The sequence below is a fragment of the Pristis pectinata genome, chromosome 3, assembly GCF_009764475.1.
Source record: "Pristis pectinata isolate sPriPec2 chromosome 3, sPriPec2.1.pri, whole genome shotgun sequence".
In the NCBI taxonomy this organism is placed as follows: domain Eukaryota; kingdom Metazoa; phylum Chordata; class Chondrichthyes; order Rhinopristiformes; family Pristidae; genus Pristis; species Pristis pectinata.
In genome coordinates, this window is record NC_067407.1 from 126,296,001 (window position 1) to 126,314,373 (window position 18,373).

The following is an 18,373-nucleotide window of genomic DNA, read 5'->3' on the forward strand; positions in this document are numbered from 1 at the left end:
GGCCTGGTTTGAGAAAAGATGTGGTGATGTTTTGTCGAACCTGTCACACATGTCAGATGGTAGGTAAACCAAATCAAAAACCCCCTGTGGCTCCTTTGAACCCAATTCCTGCTTTTGGTGAACCCTTCTCGAAGGTGATTGTGGACTGTGTTGGCCCCTTACCAAAGTCTAAGACTGGAAATCAGTATTTGTTAACCATCATGTGTGCCACTTCTAGATTTCCAGAGGCAATACCCCTTAGAAATATTAAGGCCAAGATGGTGTCAAAGGCTCTTTTAAAATTTTTTACCTTGTTTGGTTTGCCAAAAGAAATCCAATCTGATCAAGGTAGTAATTTTATGTCAAATTTTTTTCAACAACTAGTCTATGAGCTGGGAGCAAAGCAGATTGTATCATCTGCATATCACCCAGAATCTCAAGGAGCTCTGGAGAGATTTCATTCTACTCTCAAAAATATGCTGAAGACTTATTGCTTTGAAAACACAAAGGATTGGGACGAAGGTATTCATTTACTTTTGTTTGCCGTTAGAGATTCAATCCAAGAGTCAATAGGATTTAGTCCGTTTGAGCTTGTATTTGGACATAGGGTGAGAGGACCTTTGGAGTTGTTGAGAGAGCAATGGGTTAATGAAGAAGTGCACTTGAGTCTGTTGGACTATGTCCAAAAATTTAAAACTCGGTTGGAGAGAGTCTGCCAGCTAGCGAGAGAGAATTTGAAAACCAGCCAGATAAGAATGAAGACATATTTTGATAGACGTGCTCGGCCTAGGACATTTGCAGTGGGGCAAAAGGTGTTGGTATTTTTCCCTAGCCAAAATAATCCCTTGCAATCTCGTTTTTCTGGACCCTATGTTATTGAATCTCGAGTGACTGATTTAACATATATAATCAAAACACCAGATAGATGCAAGAAAACACAACTCTGTCATGTAAACCTGCTAAAACCTTATTATGAGACGAATTCAGTTGTGGCCTTGGTGGATGATGTAAAGGTTGTTTCTAGAATGCCTGATGTTGATGTTGACGAAGGCCAATTTAGACCAAATATTGTTCCATCAAAACTAAAAAACCAAAATATCCTGGAGAACCTTGAAACGAAGTTGGACCATTTACAAGTTTCACAAAAACAACAGATGAGAGAATTAATTTTAAAATTTAAAAATCTGTTCCCAGATGTTCTAAACAGAACATCGATAATTACCCATGATGTTGATGTTGGGGATGCAAAACCAATCAAACAACACCCATATCGAATGAATGTGGAAAAAAGTAAACTTGTTGATCAGGAAATCAAATACATGTTGGAAAATGATATTATTAGACATTCTACTTCAAATTGGAGTTCGCCCTGTGTTATTGTACCTAAACCTGATGGAACTGTTAGATTTTGCACAGATTACAGGAAAGTGAATGCTGTAACAAAGTCAGATGCTTACCCTATTCCTAGGGTGGATGATTGCATAGACAGAGTGGGAAAGGCAAAATTTCTTACAAAGATTGACTTATTAAAAGGGTACTGGTGTGTTCCATTAACAGATAGAGGAAGGGAGATTTCAGCCTTTGTAACCCCTTCTGGATTGTATGAATACAATGTTTTGCCATTTGGAATGAAAAATGCTCCGGCAACATTTCAAAGAATGATTAATTCAGTGATTCATGGGTTAAAACATACAGATGCCTACATTGACGACTTAGTGACTGGGAATGATACATGGGAGGATCACATCTCTGCGTTAGAAAGGTTGTTTGAAAGACTTTCCAAGGCTAACCTTACAGTTAACTTGGCTAAAAGTGAATTTGGCCATGCCACTGTGACGTATCTTGGTTATGTTGTAGGTCAAGGCAAACAAGCTCCTGTTCAGGCAAAAGTTCAAGCAATATCTGAGTTCCCTATTCCCACAGGTACGAGGACTGTTAGAAGATTTTTGGGAATGGTTGGATATTATCGAAAATTTTGTAAAAATTTTGCTGATATTGCTCTTCCCCTAACTAATCTTCTGAAGAAGGGAGTAAAGTTTGTTTGGACAGATTCTTGTCAAGAAGCATTTGAGAAGCTGAGAGCCATTTTATGCTACCATCCTGTGCTCAAATCACCTGACTTTGAAAAGCCATTTTCATTAGCAGTAGATGCCAGTGATGAAGCTGCAGGAGCTGTGTTATTGCAGAAGGGTGACCTTGATGATATTGACCATCCTGTAGCTTACTTTTCAAAGAAATTTAATGAGCATCAAAAGAATTATTCCACCATAGAGAAAGAATTACTGTCGCTTGTTTTAGCCTTGCAACATTTCAGTGTATATGTTTGCACCGCTCAGAAACCATTGACTGTATATACAGATCATAACCCATTGGTGTTTCTGAGCCGAGTCAAAAACAAGAACAGAAGGCTGTTAAACTGGAGTTTAATTTTGCAAGAGTTTGATCTCATGATAACTCACATTAAAGGCAAAGATAATGTGATTGCGGATTGTCTTTCCCGATGTTAAATGGGAAACATGTATCTGTACTAATCTGATAGTCTGTAGTTGTGTAGAATGATAATTATTAACATTACTAACTGTATGCGCGGTTAAATTTTTCTTGGGAAATATTTTTTTTTAGGTGGGAGGTGTTACGGACTCAGTGAAAGTCCCTTTAAGATAGAGAGTGTGTGTGTGGGGCGTGCTTACGTCGATAAAAGATAAAGGACGTAATGACGTTGTAGAAGTCAGAAGAAGAAGGAGAGAGAGAGAGAGAAGGGAGAGAGACACCAGCCTGCTAATTTTCTCTATCGATGGATGAGAAACAATAACTGTGTCTGCCACTGAAATCCATGTATGGAAGTTGGAAGTAATCCGGTGGAGTTCACTTTGTTGCTGACCTGTAGAAGGAAACAGGTATTTGTGTGTGTGGACGACCACGATTCGGATGCTTTTCGGGGTGAGGAAGTCACTACCGAGTAAACACTGAGGTGTCGCTGGAGTTCCATCGTGGAACATTTGGATTTCGTATTTACTCTCTCTATGTTTCTCTACGTCTACGTCTTATCTTCAGACAACGGTGGTTGTTGAAGAAGCCCTTGCTCATGTTTCACCTTATGGCTTGCGGAACTGAACTTTAAGAACCATTCCGGAACTGGGAGTTTTGGACTTTGCCACACACACACACGAAGAGTTTAGTTTTGGGGTTAACGTTCAAGGTTTAACATTTTTGAATTCTAACATACTAACATTTTTACTTCTATTTTACGTATTATCATAAGTAGTGATTAATAAAATAGTTTTTAACACTGAATCATGCTCAGTGTGTTTCTTTTGTTGCTGGTTCGTGACAATCCTCACCACAAAATTCAGCGTTAGAAGTTTGTAAAGGAACATCTAAACAAGCCTGATGCATTTTGGAAACAAGTCCTGTGGACTGATGAAGTTAAAATAAAACTTATTGGCCGCAATGAGCAAAGGTATGTTTGGAGAAAAAAGGGTGCAGAATTTCATGAAAAGAACACCTCTCCAACTGTTAGGCACAGGGCTGGATCGATCATGCTTTGGGCTTGTGTTGCAGCCAGTGGCACAGGGAACATTTCACTGGTAGAGGGAAGAATGAATTCAATTAAATACCAGCAAATTCTGGAAGCAAACATCACACCATCTGTAAAAAAGCTGAAGATGAAAAGAGGATGGCTTCTACAACAGGATAACTATCCTAAACACACCTCAAAATCACAATAGACTACCTCAAGAGGCACAAGCTGAAGGTTTTACCATGGCCCTCACGGTCCCTCAACCTAAACATCATCGACAATCTGTGCATAGACCTCAAAAGAGCAGTGCATGCAAGACGGCCCAAGAATCTCACAGAACTAGAAGACTTTTTCAAGGAAGAATGGGCGAAAATCCCCCAAACAAGAATTGAAAGACTCTTAGCTGGCTACAGAAAATGTTTACAAGCTGTGATACTTGCCAAAGGGGGTGTTACTAAGTACTGACCATGCAGGGTGCCCGAACTTTTGCTTTGGGCCCTTTTCCTTTTTTGTTATTTTGAAAGCATAAAAGGTAGAAATAAAAAAGTAATCTTGCTTAAAATATTAAAGAGATGTGTCATCTTTAACTTTATGTCTTTTGGAAATCAGGTCATCTTTTACTCGCTTAGTTATTCACAGTAACAGAAATTTTGACCAGGGGTGCTCAAACGTTTGCATGCCACTGTACATCAAAGGATATGGGTAGGAAAATGGAGTTGAGGTAGATCATTTGGTCATGATCTCGATGAATGGCAGAGCTGGCAAATGGCCCATTCTTGCTCCTAATTCTCAGGTTCTCATATCATGCCATGTTGATTGATCTTGGGATAGTTCACTTTCAATTTTTAAAAACCTTTCTTGATTTACAGTTTTAAAAATTATTTTCTTGACCTGAACTTTGACCATAAGTACTGGCCCCAAGCTCTTTCAATCCTTATTCCAGTTATATCATTGAGTACTGCAGTAATACTTTTACAGATTTGTATACCAATTGGATGCATACAATTTCTTTGTTTTTGCAGGCATTTTACCTCCCACCCCTTTTTATCCATTTTGAAATGCCCAAGGTAAATGTCTGCTATATACTTAGAGATTATGAATGGGGTGTGGATTCCGATGGTTCCAAACCAGCAGGTGATGCTGTAAACATAACGTTACACGACGTGAAAATCAGCTGGAAATCTGAAATAAAAAATGCTGGAAACACTCTGCAGATCAGGCAACATCTGTTGAAAACCCATCATCTGAAGACAGATGTTTGACATGAAACATTAATTCATTAATTCTGTTCCTCTTTCTACAAATGTTGCCTGACCTGCCGGGTTTTCCAGCATTTATTTTCATATTAATTAGTGTATCTGAAATGATGGAGTGCCAACTAACATATCCCATCCAAATAATAAGCACCCAATGAGTCTACTCTCACTTAGCAGCAAAGTAATGGAAATGGTCATCGATAATGCTATCAATCAGAAGTAACCCACTTACTGATGCCCATTTTGGGTTTCAGACCTCATTGTAATGTTGGTCCAAAGCAATTCCAGAAATGAGGTGAGAGTGGCTGCATTTGTCTGACTGTGGCATCAAGGAATCCTGTTAGAATTGGAGTCAAAAGGCATTCAAGGGAAAATGCTCCAGTTGTCAGAGTCAACCTCAGACAAAGGAAGATGGTTGTGATTGGTGCAGCTTAGTCTTCCCAGTCCCAGTCCCACTATATCACTGCAGGAATTCCTCAGGTCAGTGTCCTTGGCCCAACCATCTTCAGTTGCTTTTGTTAGCAAACGTCCCCTCCTCCGACCTTCCTTCCATGATGAAGTCAGAGGTGGGGATGTTTGCTAACAATAGCACCGATCGATTCCAGGCACATCTCTTCGGCAGATGTAGCAACCCAAGTCTACATGCATCAAGACCAAGACGATATTTAGGCAAAGTGGCAAGCAAGCCAGTTTAATGCCACAAATGTGCAAGGCAATAACCATCTCCAGCAAGACAGAGTGTAGCCACCTTTCCTTGATGTCTATTGTCGAATCGCTAACCATCAATATCCTGAGGGGTCATTATTGACCAGAAACTGATCTGGTCTAGACACAACAATACCATGACCCTAAGAGCAGGTCAGAGGCTGGGTATCCTGCAGTGAATGACTTTATAACCCAAGGACTATCCACCATCTTCAAGGCACAAATTAGGAACGTGACCGAATACTCTCCACAAGGTAGTCTGGATGTCTGTGGCTCCAACAACTGGATGTGTGTGGCTCCAAGAAGCTCACCATCCAGGAAAAGTAGCCTGATAGATTGGCAACCATTCGACCACCTTAAAAATTTATTCCTTCCATCACAAATGCAGTGTCTGCACTGGACCGTCTTCAGTTGCTTTTGTTAGCAAACGTCCCCACCTCCGACCTTCCTTCCACGATGAAGTCAGAGGTGGGGATGTTTGTTAACAATAGCACTGATCAATTCCAGGCACACCTCTTTGGCAGATGTAGTGCATGTCCTCACCCAGGCTACTCTGCCGTTCTTTCCAGTGATGCCCGGATCATGAAACTTAATGACTGCATCTAAACTGAAACTTGCTTCATGATATAAACAGAAAATGCTGGAAGTACTGAGCAGGTGGCATTGCTGTGTAGCTGCTGCCTTTGTCCTCCTTGGTGATAGAAATCACAGGTTTGGGAGGTACTGTCAGGGTAGCCTGGGTGAGGATCTGCATTACACCTGCCGAAGAGATATGCCTGGAATTGATCAGAAGAGAGAGGAGCAGAGTTATTTATAAGATCTTTTGTGAGAACAAGTTAGAAACGTGAAAAGGACCAATGGAATATCTGTGAAACATAGAAACACTGAAAAATACAGCACAGGAACAGGCCCTTTGACCCACTATGTCTGCACCGACCATGATGCCAAATTAAACTAACCCCATCTGCCTGCACATGGTCCATATCCCTCTATTCCCTGCCTGTTCATGTGCCTCTCTAAATGTCTCTTAAACATTGCTATTGTTTCTGCTTCCACCACCTCCCCTGGCAGTGGGTTCCAGGCCCTTACAACTGCAGGTGCCTAAATTTGCCTTTCAAGTTTCCTTAAAACTTTCCCTCTTTCGCCTTAAAGCTAAGCCCTGTAGTATTTGACACTGCCATCCCTCGATGAGGTCTCTGACTACCTACCCTATCCAAAGGGAGGGAAGGAGACCAAAAGAGTCATAACATAAACAGTGGTGATGTTGGAAAATGTGGTGAAGAAACTTGCCTGGAGGAGATGTAATAAAAAGATGAATGAAAATGAAGAAGGAGAAAAGACAGAAATAGGAACAAAAAATTGCTGGAACTGAAGGAGTCAAACTTCAGAGGGAGAAAACACTGGAGCTGCAGGAAGTGCAGGTCATGCAGTATCTGTGGGCAGAGAAACAGATTTAACCTTTCATCAGAACTGGCCAGTCTTAATTCAAACTGGAAAGGCTGGTTATCTGAAATTGTTGAATCCTCAGGGCTGTAACATTTGGTCAGGAGATGAGATGTTGTTCCTTGAACTTGTATTGAACTTTGTTGGTACAGTGTAAGAGGCTAAAAAGCAAAGTGTGACTGGGATGGAGAATTCGAGTGACAGGCAGCTGGAAGGTCAGGATCACCCTTGCAGGCTGAATGGAACCATAAAAACATCCTGCACTAAGTCATCTGCGTCAGATGCTAGAGATTTTGCTGCTTTTGTAACAAATGTTGCCTGCACTTCAGACCACAGAGCTTTTTTAGTGTGCACTGTAGATGCTTCTTTGCAGCTAACTTGGTCCTTTCAGTCTTGGCTGTAAACATCGAACTGAGGTCAAAAGTGACAGCAAGTATATTCTCAGTCTCTCCCAGTCCTCCACCCTCTCCAAAACCAGGTCCATACCTTCCACCCTGCTCACCACTTTTCTCCTGCTCACACATTCCCTACACTGAGCATTCCTGCCTCTGCTGTCTGTTCACCACACATTGTGCTTTCATCCTCACGCCTTCTCAATCCAGCACTTGGCTGTCGACACCCTCCTTCCCCCGTCCCCTCCCCCAGCTCTTTCTTTATCTCTTGCCCAGCCTAATCTCACACCCAGTCTTCTCTCACCCGGTCCCACCCTGTTCTCTCGCACCCTCTTGTCTGAGGCTGCTTGCTTTCTGACCTGGCACCTTTATCTCACCCCAACTACCCTCACACTGCACCCCATCTCCATGGTTTCTCTACCCTCTATTCCCTCCCTCACTGGTTTATTTTGAAGTCATATTAAAGTGAAAGTAAATGTGAGTCAAAGATTTTAAATCAAGACACTTCGTAGAAGCTAGAGTTGTTGAATTTGAATTTACAGCAAAGTTGTGTGTTGGTGTTGGGGTTGGCAACATTCTTTCCTTGGGCTCTCACACAAATTACTCAGTCATGAATTTTACTCACATTTTTGCATTATCGCTTTCTTATCTCTTAGATGAGCACACAGTTCAGAACTGAATCACCACCTTAAGAAGCAGCTTCTTTGATATTTTTTTCAAATTTTGCCCACATAAAGATAAATGCTCATGGGAAGATCAAAAGTTGTTAAAACTGAGATGGTTCTTGTGAACCACAGAAAAAATTACCTCTAAAATAAAGTACTTCTGCAGCACAGTGTTCATTGGTACAGGACGGCATGATGGTGCATGATGTGGTTAGCACTGCTGTCTCACAGTTTCAGGGGCCCAGGTTCAATCCTGGCATTGGTTCTGTCTGTGTGGAGTTTGGATGTTTTCCCTGTTGCAGCATAGGTTGCTTCCCACATTGGAAAGATGTGCTTGTGGGTTAATTAGCAACTGTAAATTGCCCCTTACTTTAGGTTAGTGGCAAGAAGAATTAGAAGGGGATTGTGGCATGTGAGAGAAAACTGGAGTCATAGTTGTACAGCACAGAAACGGGCCAATTAGCCCAACACATCCATGCCAATCTTTTAGCCCACCTGCACTCAACTGCAAGGTTACCGGGGAATAAGGAGAAGGGCTGATGGTATTGTTAAGAGCTGGGATGGACGTGATGGGCCAAATGGCTGCCATCTGTGTCGTAATGAGTCATTAAATACAGTCACTTGATGGAACCTGGGAACAACTACTGGTTTGTGTTCTTTGGTTCACCTGTTGAAAGGGCCATCTGACTGTCTCCCAAGGGAGAAGTGATCATGTATTGACAGTCAAATCATTGTTGTTGAAGATGCATATTAGAGTTAAAGTATTTTCCATCATTATCAGGACATAACAGACATTAGAGTTTCAGCTCCTGTTTTAATACTTTTTTTTACCCCCGAGACACACACTTATCTGCCATCACCTTCATGATGAGCTTTCATTGGGAGGGTGCTCCACTTGTTTTGTTCAGATGGATGGAAAGGCAAAAGGAAAGCCTACAGGTAAATGTTGTTCTCTTTCTGACCTTGGGTGAATATCGAATCATAGAATGGTTACAGCACAGGAGAAAGCCATTCAGCCCTTCGTGTCCAAGCCAGTTCTGTACTACAGCAACTCACTTTTTCCACCCTGCTGGCAATTTCTCCATGGTCTTGTAAATTTTTCTTTACCTTATTTATTCACTTCCCTCCAAACGCACTGTGTCACCCACCTCTGGCACTCCTGCAGGCAGTGCGTTCCAGATCCCAACGCATGCTGCATGAAGGTTCTTCCTTATTTGACGATTGCCTTCCCCTTTATTCGAGTGTCTCTCTAATCCTCAACCCCTTCAGTACTGGGAACGGCATCCGACTCTCCACGCTGTTCAGATCCAACCCCCATCACTCTGTATGCTCTGTCAAATCTCTTGTTATGGACTCAGTGAAAGTCCCTTTAAGATAGAGAGTGTGTGTGTATGTGTGTGTGGGGCGTGCTTACGTCAATAGAAGATAAAGGACGTAATGGCGTTGTTGAAGAAGAAGAAGAAGAAGAAGAGAGAGAGAGAAGGGAGAGAGACACCAGCCTGCTTGTTTTCTCTATCGATGGATGAGAAACAATAACTGTGTTTGCCACTGAAATCCATGTATGGAAGTTGGAAGTAATCCGGTGGAGTTCACTTTGTTGCTGACCTGTAGAAGGAAACAGGTATTTGTGTGTGGACGACCACGGTTCGGATGCTTTTCGGGGTGAGGAAGTCACTACCGAGTAAACACTGAAGTGTCGTTTGGGTTCCATCCTGGAACATTTGGATTTCGTATGTACTCTCTCTATGTTTTTCTACATCTACATCTTATCTTCAGACAACGGTGGTTGTTGAAGAAGCCCTTGCTCATGTTTCACCTTATGGCTTGCGGAACTGAACTTTAAGAACCATTCAGGAACTGGGAGTTTTGGACTTTGTCACACACACACACACGAAGAGTTTAGTTTTGGGGTTAACGTTCGAGGTTTAACATTTTTGAATTCTAACATACTAACATTTTTACTTTTATTTTACGTATTATCATAAGTAGTGATTAATAAAATAGTTTTTAACACTAAATCATGCTCAGTGTGTTTCTTTTGTTGCTGGTTCGTGACACTCTCCTCACCCTTTTGAAAGAAAACAGTCTCTGCCTCTTTAATCTAGCCTTGCAACAGTATTCCCTCATTCCAGGAATCATTCTCATAGATCTTCTCTGGGCCCTTGTGAATGGCTTCATGTCCTCCCTATAATGAGGCAAGCAGATTTGAACACAATACTCCAGTTGAGGCTGGACCTGAGTTTTATAAAGCTTCAGCATAATTTCCCTGCTTTTACTGTATATACTAGGCCACTATTGAAAAAGTCCGGAATTGTGTATGCCCTTCTCTGTCCTGCCACCTTCAAAGACGTGAACCCCCAAGTAGCTCTGTTCCTGCATTCCCTATATTCTTTATTCTATGTTGCCACTCTTCATTCTTGCTACCAAAACATATCATCTCATATTTTTCTGCATTAGGTTTCAACCGCCATTTGTCTGCTCATTTCACCAGACTGTTTGTGTCCTACTGCAGTTTATCAGTTTTTTTGTGTGGTGCTGCCACAGTTTGTGGCATTTGCAGATTTAGATATAGTGACTTGTACCCCAGTCTAGGTCAAGAAACTATATCAGTCACATATTTATGTCAATCTTTCCATCAGTCACTCCTACACAACATAAACTGCTGAAGCCTTATTGAAGTCGAATTCTTCCTTAAGTGCAAGTTATTTTGATTAAGATCCATAAGATAATTTTGCTTTTGCTAGAATAATAACACTGAGTTAGACTTCACAGTTGCATCTTTAGAAACACACAGTCTTTTCCTCGGGGTTAGTATATTAAGAACTAGAGGGCATAGGTTGAAGGTGAGAGGGGAGAGGTTTAATAAGAACCTGAGGGGCAACTTTTCCACACAGAGTGTGGTGAGTATATGGAATGAGCTGCCAGAGGAAGTGGTTGAGGGAGGTACATCAACAACATTTAAAAGGTACTTGGACAAGTACATGGATGGGAAAGATATCAGCCAAATGTGGGCAAATAGGACTAGCTTAGATGGGAATCTTGGTCAGCATGGATCAGTTGGGCCAAAAGGCCTGTTTCCATGCTGTATGACTCATTGACTTTTGCCGTCATGTCCCTATTCAAAAAGAAAGGGACACGGAAAGTAGGAAATGGTAACCCAGTTAGCTTACTGCGTGCCATAGGGAAAAGGTTAAAGGCTGTTATTGAAGATGTTAGAGCATGGCACTTTGAAAAATTCAAGGTAATCAGGCAAAGTCAACATGGTTTTTTGAAACAGAAACCATATTTGACCCTCTTTGAAGAAGTAACATGCAGTGGATAAAGGGGAACCAGTGGATGTCCTATACTTGGATTTCCAGAAGGCATTTGAGGAAATACTGCATCAAAGGTTAATGTGGAAAATAAGAGCTCTTTGTTCAAGCAGTGACGTATTAGTGTAAATCGAAGATTTGGTGTCTAACAGGAAGCAGAGTAAACATAAATGTTTTTTTCCTCTGGTTGGCAAGGTGTAAGGAGTAGTGTGCCACAGGAGTAGTGCTGCAGCCTCAATATAATACACTTTATATAAATGATGTGGATAAAGTCACCAAAGATATCACTGTTAAACTCGATAATGACACACAAGGAATGGTAGGGAAGTAAGTTGTGAAGTGGCATAGAACACAGAAAAGTACAACACAGGAACAGGCCCTTAGGCCCACCATGTCTGCACCAACCATGATGCCATCCTAACTAATCCCATCTACCTTCACATGGTCGGTACTCCCCTATTCCCCTATGTGTGTTCATGTATCTGTCTAAATGCCTCTTAAATCTTCTTGTCATATGTGTTCCTACCACCTCCCCTAAAGGAGTCCATTCCAGGAACCTACCGCGCTGTGTAAAAAATAAACTTGCCTTACAAATCTCCTTTAAACCTTCCCCCTCTCACCTTAAAACGATGCCCTCTAGTATTTGACATTTCCGTCCTGGGGAAAAAGACACTGACAATTCTCCTTATCTATGCCTCTCATAATTTTATGTACTTTTATCAGGTTTCCTCTCAGCCTCCAATGCTCCTGAGAAAATAATCCAACTTTGTCTAACCTCTCTTTTATAGCTAATACATTCCAATTCAGGCAACCTTCTGGTGAATCTGTTCTACACCTTCTCCAAAGCCTCTACATCCTTCCTATAGTGTGGTGACCAGAACTGCAGATAATACTACAAATGTGGCCTAACCAAAATTTTATACAGCTGCAACATGTTTTCCCAACTTTTGTATTCTGTCCCAAACGATGAATGCAAGCATGCCATACACCTTCTTTACCACCCTATCCACTTGTATTACCACTTTCAGGGAAATATGGACATGCACTGCAGGATCCCTCTGTACATCAATGCTCCTAAGGGTCTTGCCATTCACTGTATACTTTGGAGACAGAAGAGACTGTAGATGCTGGAATCTGGATCAAAAAACAAACTGCTTGGAGGAACTCTGTGGGACAGGCAACATCTGGGTGCTCCGGTTTCCTCCCACATTCCAAAGATGTACGGGTTAGGAAGTTGTGGGTGTGCTATGTTGGCGCCGGAAGTGTGGCAACACTTGTGGGCTGCCCCCAGAAGACTTGACGCAAAAGATGCATTTCACTGTGTTTCGATGTACATGTGACTAATAAAGAAATCTTATATCTTATCTGTGGAGGCAGAGGGATTGTAGAAATGTCCACTATCCCTCTGTCTTCATCTTGCTGCCTAACCTGCTGAGTTCCTCCAGCAGTTTGTGTTTTACTGTGTACTTTCCTCTTGCATTTGACCTCCCAAAATGTGTTACCTCTAAGGAAATATAGATAGGTTAAGTGATAGCAAAGATCGGGCAATTAGAGCACAATGTGGGAAATTGTGAAGTTGTCCATTTTGGAAAGGAGCATAATACCTAAATGGTGAGAGATTGCGGAACTCTAAGAAGCAGAGGGATCTGGGTGTTGTACTGCATAAGGCTAGTGTACACATACAGCAAGTAATTAACCAAAAGGATATTAACATTAATTGTTTCTCTTTCCACTAATACTGAGTTTTTCCAGCTTTTTCCATTTTTATTTCAGGCATTCAGGATCTGCAGGGTTTTTTTGTTTTCAGAATATTATCATTTGTTGTTAGGGGAATTGGTACAAAATTTAGGTAGTGCTTCAGTTATATAGGTGACTCCACATTGTGAGTACTGAGTACAGTGTTGGTCCTTATTTAAGGAAGGATGTTTATCCATTGGAAGCTGTTCAGAGAAAGTTTACTGGGCTAATACCTGGAATGGTTGGTTGGCTTTTGAGAGAAGATTGGACAGGCTTGGCTTTTATTCACTGGAGATACAGGAGTGAAAGGTGACGACTGAAGCATTCAAAATCCTGAGGCTTCTTCATGTGGTAGATGTGGAAAGGATGCTTCCTCCTGTGGCAGAATCTAGAACAAGAGGTCACTGTTTAAAACTAATCACCTATTTAAGACAGATAAGGCACTATTTTTTCTTCAGTCTTTGGAACTTTCTTCCTGAAAGGGCAGAGGAAGCGGAGTTGTTTAATATTTTTATGACAGAAGTAGATAGATATCTGATAAGCAAATGGGTAGACAGGAATATGGGGTTGAGGTTACATACAGATCAGCCATAATCTTATTAAATAACAAAACAGGCTCGAAGGGTCGAGTGGCCAATCCCTAGTCCAAATTCGTATGCTTTTATGAGGATAGATATTCCTTGCAAATCTAGTGATGTATGTCTGGCTTGTTTTTAGTTAACTGAGTCAATGTGCAAAACAATTGGTTGGACCTTGTGAATATTTATTTGAGAGTCAGTTTGAGGTGGACTTATTGAACAATTCTGACAAGCATGAAGCCCGACACGTTGCATTTCCCCAAATCATATGTGACTTCTAGTGGGTCTTGGATACTCATGTCTCGATGATCTTTCTGTTCTTTCATGTTTGAAAACTGGGCAAGGGCATTGCTGCATTACATGCTGATATCGCATGCTGTAGCGCAGTGCACTGTGCTGCAGTGAATGGAGACTGGAGTCCGGGGACAGGTGTGTTGAACTGTTGTATCTTTCACTTAAAGAGTAGCACTTCACAAAAGTGCGGGTGCCAAGCCATAGAAGGGTTTACACTGGTTGAACTGGAGATGCTGTTTCCAGCTTGGTTTTTAAAAGAGGAGAGGGGATGAGGTTAAGAGATGGATTTCTGCAGGGTGGGCCCACACAACTGAAGGTTGATGGTGATGCTCTGGAGGCCAGAGTTGGAGGAGCAGGGTTGTTGGGGATGTTGAACTTAATGCTGGAGCAGGTTCCTGAGTTGAGGAATGGAAGAAATTACTAAGATTGGCGGAAGCCGTGGAGGGATTTAGATACAAGGTGAAGAACTTTGGTTGTCAAAGTAAGAAACTGGGAATTTTTAAAGCTCAGTAAAGTTGATGAGTGCATTAGATGGAGCAGCAAATGCTATGGGGAGTTGTAAAAGAGCTGAAATTTATGGTGGCATTTTAGAGGGCATGAAGGGGCTATTGAGAGAAGTGAACCTGTGTCAACTGTTCAGATCACCAAAGGGCAGTTTAAACTGGCTCAAATCTTTATTTCAAAGCACTTGGTAAAACATTAGGTTCTGACAAAAATTATGTTGTCCTGTATCTATGTAGCATCCAGGGGCCACAGAAAGTACTGGGTTCTACCACAATACTTTCTTGTACCAAACTTTTTACTCTTCAGCCACGAAGTGATTTTATGCTGGAGTTTGTCAAGTCAATACTCTCAAATTCAGGTGACTTAAGCAGCTAAAGCAGTTCTGTAGATGTGAAGAAAGTCAAAACAGTTGTTCCCAATTTTTGCTCTTCACTGCATTGGTGTTAAACCTGTCCTTTCGCTGTCACAATCTCCACAGTTCAATTGTCAATATTAGTAGCTTGTTTTGTGTGATGTATCCATGTAAGAAGGCTTGTTTGGGATTTTAAGAAGATATTTTACTGTTGAATATGTCATTTAAAGGTCTTTGAACATGTATTCAACACAGTGTATAATTGTAAACATAAGTAAATGATTTACTATGTTCACTTTGGGATGTGCTGCTGGCAAAACTACATTTAATTGTGCACCCCCCTCCTTTTATGCTTGTATTGCCCAGACCTGATGACCCTTGAACTAAGTGGCTTATAAGGCAGTTTGTTTCCCTGTCACCCACATTGGCTTGGGTCTGCAGTAACGTCACGAATTACATTCCCTGAGGGGAGTACGTGGGTTTTTAAAACAATCTAGTAGTCTGTTGGTCACTAGCTATGATAATAACTTTGTATTCCAGATTAATTAACTGAATTCAGATTCATAAGATGCTTTGATGAGATTTGAACTGGGTTTTCAGCACTATTATTCCAGGCTTCTGGATAACTGTCTTGTAACCTTAACCACGATACTACACTTGTGTATAAATGGAAATGATTGCTACATCCAGCAGTGTCAGATTTACTTTTGAGGCTTTTTGTGGACTTATGCATATTATTTGGCAACATTTATTTGAGAAAGTAACAGAAATTGCTGCATTATCATTCTCGTGTTTAGGCATTTCCTTTCGGTTGGTTACAGTTGCTGTATAATTCTAAAATAATAGCCCCTTTGCATGGGATTTTACCATCCTTTATCACCATCAGTGTAGGGACTTCCCCCTTATTTAATTTAGGAGATCTGTACATTCAACGTTAGTCGATAGATTCTGCTGCTCAGCTGAATACACTTAGCTTGGCCTCGTATTATAAAGTTTGTGCATTGTGTCAGCTCATGAAATAGTAAAGACACTGCCTCTAATTATAGCAAAGTGCTAGTATCTTTGAAGCATCTGTCTCTAGTTTAACCACCACAGCCTTCATTAAAAGTTGTAAACTATGAGGCTGTTCAGGAAGTCGAGAAATGATTCAATCTTATTGGCTCAACGTTTTTGGGTTGGCTATGCATAACTGGCAGATTCTCAAAGGACAGAATACATTTCTGGTCTTATTTATGTCGCCCTTCAAGCTTGCATGCGGCAGGTTTTGAAAATGGCCTCGTGATGGTTGCAGACTCTTTCTAAGGCATGTATTTGCTCTCTTTCACTCAGGAAATCCCACTGTCAGAAATCCTGCAGTTGGATCCACCTCGGGATTTTACAAATCTGGCTCAAGGCAGCAACCCTCATTGTTTTGAGATAATAACTGACACCATGGTGTATTATGTTGGAGAGAATCTTGGAGGCAACTACCAGAATCATGCCCTGGCTGCCACAGGAGTAGGCTTAGATGTCGCACAGAGCTGGGAGAAGGCCATTCGACAAGCCCTGATGCCAGTAACTCCACAAGCCAGTGTCTGCACCACAGTAGGTCAAGGCAAAGAACACAGTAAGTAATTCTCATCCTTTTAACTTGTTGAGCAAATAAAAAGAAAAAGAAAAGTGGCATATAATGATATGAAGAATTGGCAAATAGTACCGCAAAATGTTGTTATGTTTTTCTTTTGGATATATCAAAATTTTATTTTCTAATGCACTTCGATTGAGATTAACAATGTATTTTGTCTGGATTGGTCTGTGAACATAGTGACATGCTATATGAGAAAACAATAGCAAATCAAATAAGGCAGACCTGAGACTGTTACTCTGACCATTTGATTTGCTGGGATAAATACCTTTAGAGTTGGACTCTTACTTAAGTTTAAATTTGGTTTAATATATCAATAAATTTCAGTAATACCTCCTGAATTCTGAATGTTTCCATTGCCTACTGCTGGTTCAGTGTGGTGTTCAAGATTAACATGATTTTGTAAAAGCATAAACAGATTTTCGAAGAAACTCCAGTTAAAAACTGACTGTCATTGTTAGCGCTTACTAAGTTTACGTATCTTCTCTTTCCCTGCAATTGGGGTATCAATAGTGTGAAAGTTGGTGGAGAAGTGCGAGTTCAATATTTCTGTGTTGGCTCATCCTGTAAAACAGACCCATGATGATTTCTGGGCCAGTTGAGACACTTGATTCACAGTGACAATCTTCCCCCTGTTTCCTGATCTCCATTTTAATGGGAATCCAGAGAGAGATCACAAGCCAGAATAATGGCCGACTTCCCACACCACTGCCTCCTGGGTAGTGTGGTAAATTACTGAACCCAAAGCACCTCCAATGAAGAATGAATTATGCTTACACTCGTCTTATCTTCCCCCGGCCCCTCGCACATTGCTGGGTGCTGTTTGGGAGAAGCTCTTGATTGTTTTTTCCTAATAACTTTGCAGTTGCATTGATAATCTGAACTTCAAAATTTAGTGATTAGGATGCTGGATTAGTCAGTATTTTGCATTACTGCAAATTCAGATGCTGAAAGTCCCCAGAAAAGGAATATGCAAAAATATATTTCATGACAGTACTCTGGTCTGCTGAGCTCTAATTGATTAAGAATCTTCATTATGTGTATTACAAGTCGTCAGCTTGTTGTACTGAATGACCGTACACGGTGTTCAGTCGACTTCAGAATTGATGGATAGATCTGGAAATAAAGTCCAGATGGTGATCACGAATTTGCCATCCATACCCAGTCTGGCCTGTGCACGTCCAGATCTACAACAATGCCATTGACTCTAAGCTCTCCCTTGAAATGAGAGGAGGTAATGAACATAAAGTGGTTAGTTATGGATTAGTTCTGCCCAGCGTGAATCATTCTCTTAGGAGGAGCAGTCTATTAAATGAAAGTTACATATTTTTTCTAACAAGCCCCCTTGAAGTCCCATTAATGTAACTTTCCTGAAATTGGTGATGTGCATTAAGGTAGATTTTTGTAACCTGTGGCGGCACTGGCCTTGGGTCCCCATAATAGCTCAACAATTCTCACCGAGTCCAGATGAAGGGTCTCGACCTGAAACATTGACCGTCCATTTCCCTCCATAGATGTTGCCTGACCCACCAAGTTCCTCCAGCATTTTGTGTGTTGCTCCAGATTCCAGCATCCGCAGGAGTCTCTTGTGTCCCCGGTAACAATTCTCACATCCATTATCTCCCTATGTGTGCTCCTCAAAAGCGAATGAGAGCTCCTTTCCCTTACCCCTTACACCAAGCAGGAGATCACAAGGCCAATTACAGCTCTGCAAAACACATTCTCAAAATTGGTCTTCATAGACTTGGAATTGTGCCTAGACTTTCAAGTTTGTAGGAAGCAAGATGTAGTGCATTTAACCAGAGTATCAGTGATCTCTCTCTGTAAATCCCAATGCAAATTTATGTTCCAAATAAAAAAGAGAATGCTAAATCAATGCTCCTTTTATATTGTTTAAACCTTACTTTATCTACCTACCATTTACTAACATTTTATTTCTTAAGTCCACAGATGATATTGTGCAATGATATTTCACTGATCACGTTTTTTGTAAATTTAATCTAAAGAGGAGGA

The 18,373-nt window shown here is 41.1% G+C and overlaps 1 protein-coding gene across 2 annotated transcripts in view; it reads left to right on the top strand.

Annotated features, from left to right (window-relative positions):
- prkd3 (protein kinase D3) overlaps positions 1 to 18,373 on the top strand; it is a 294,030-nt gene that overhangs the window by 245,941 nt on the left and 29,716 nt on the right. For both annotated transcript variants that reach the window (XM_052011314.1, XM_052011315.1), the window contains exon 11: positions 16,066 to 16,342. In XM_052011314.1, the coding sequence (XP_051867274.1) occupies positions 16,066 to 16,342 (277 nt within the window). The remainder of the gene's footprint in view (positions 1 to 16,065; positions 16,343 to 18,373) is intronic.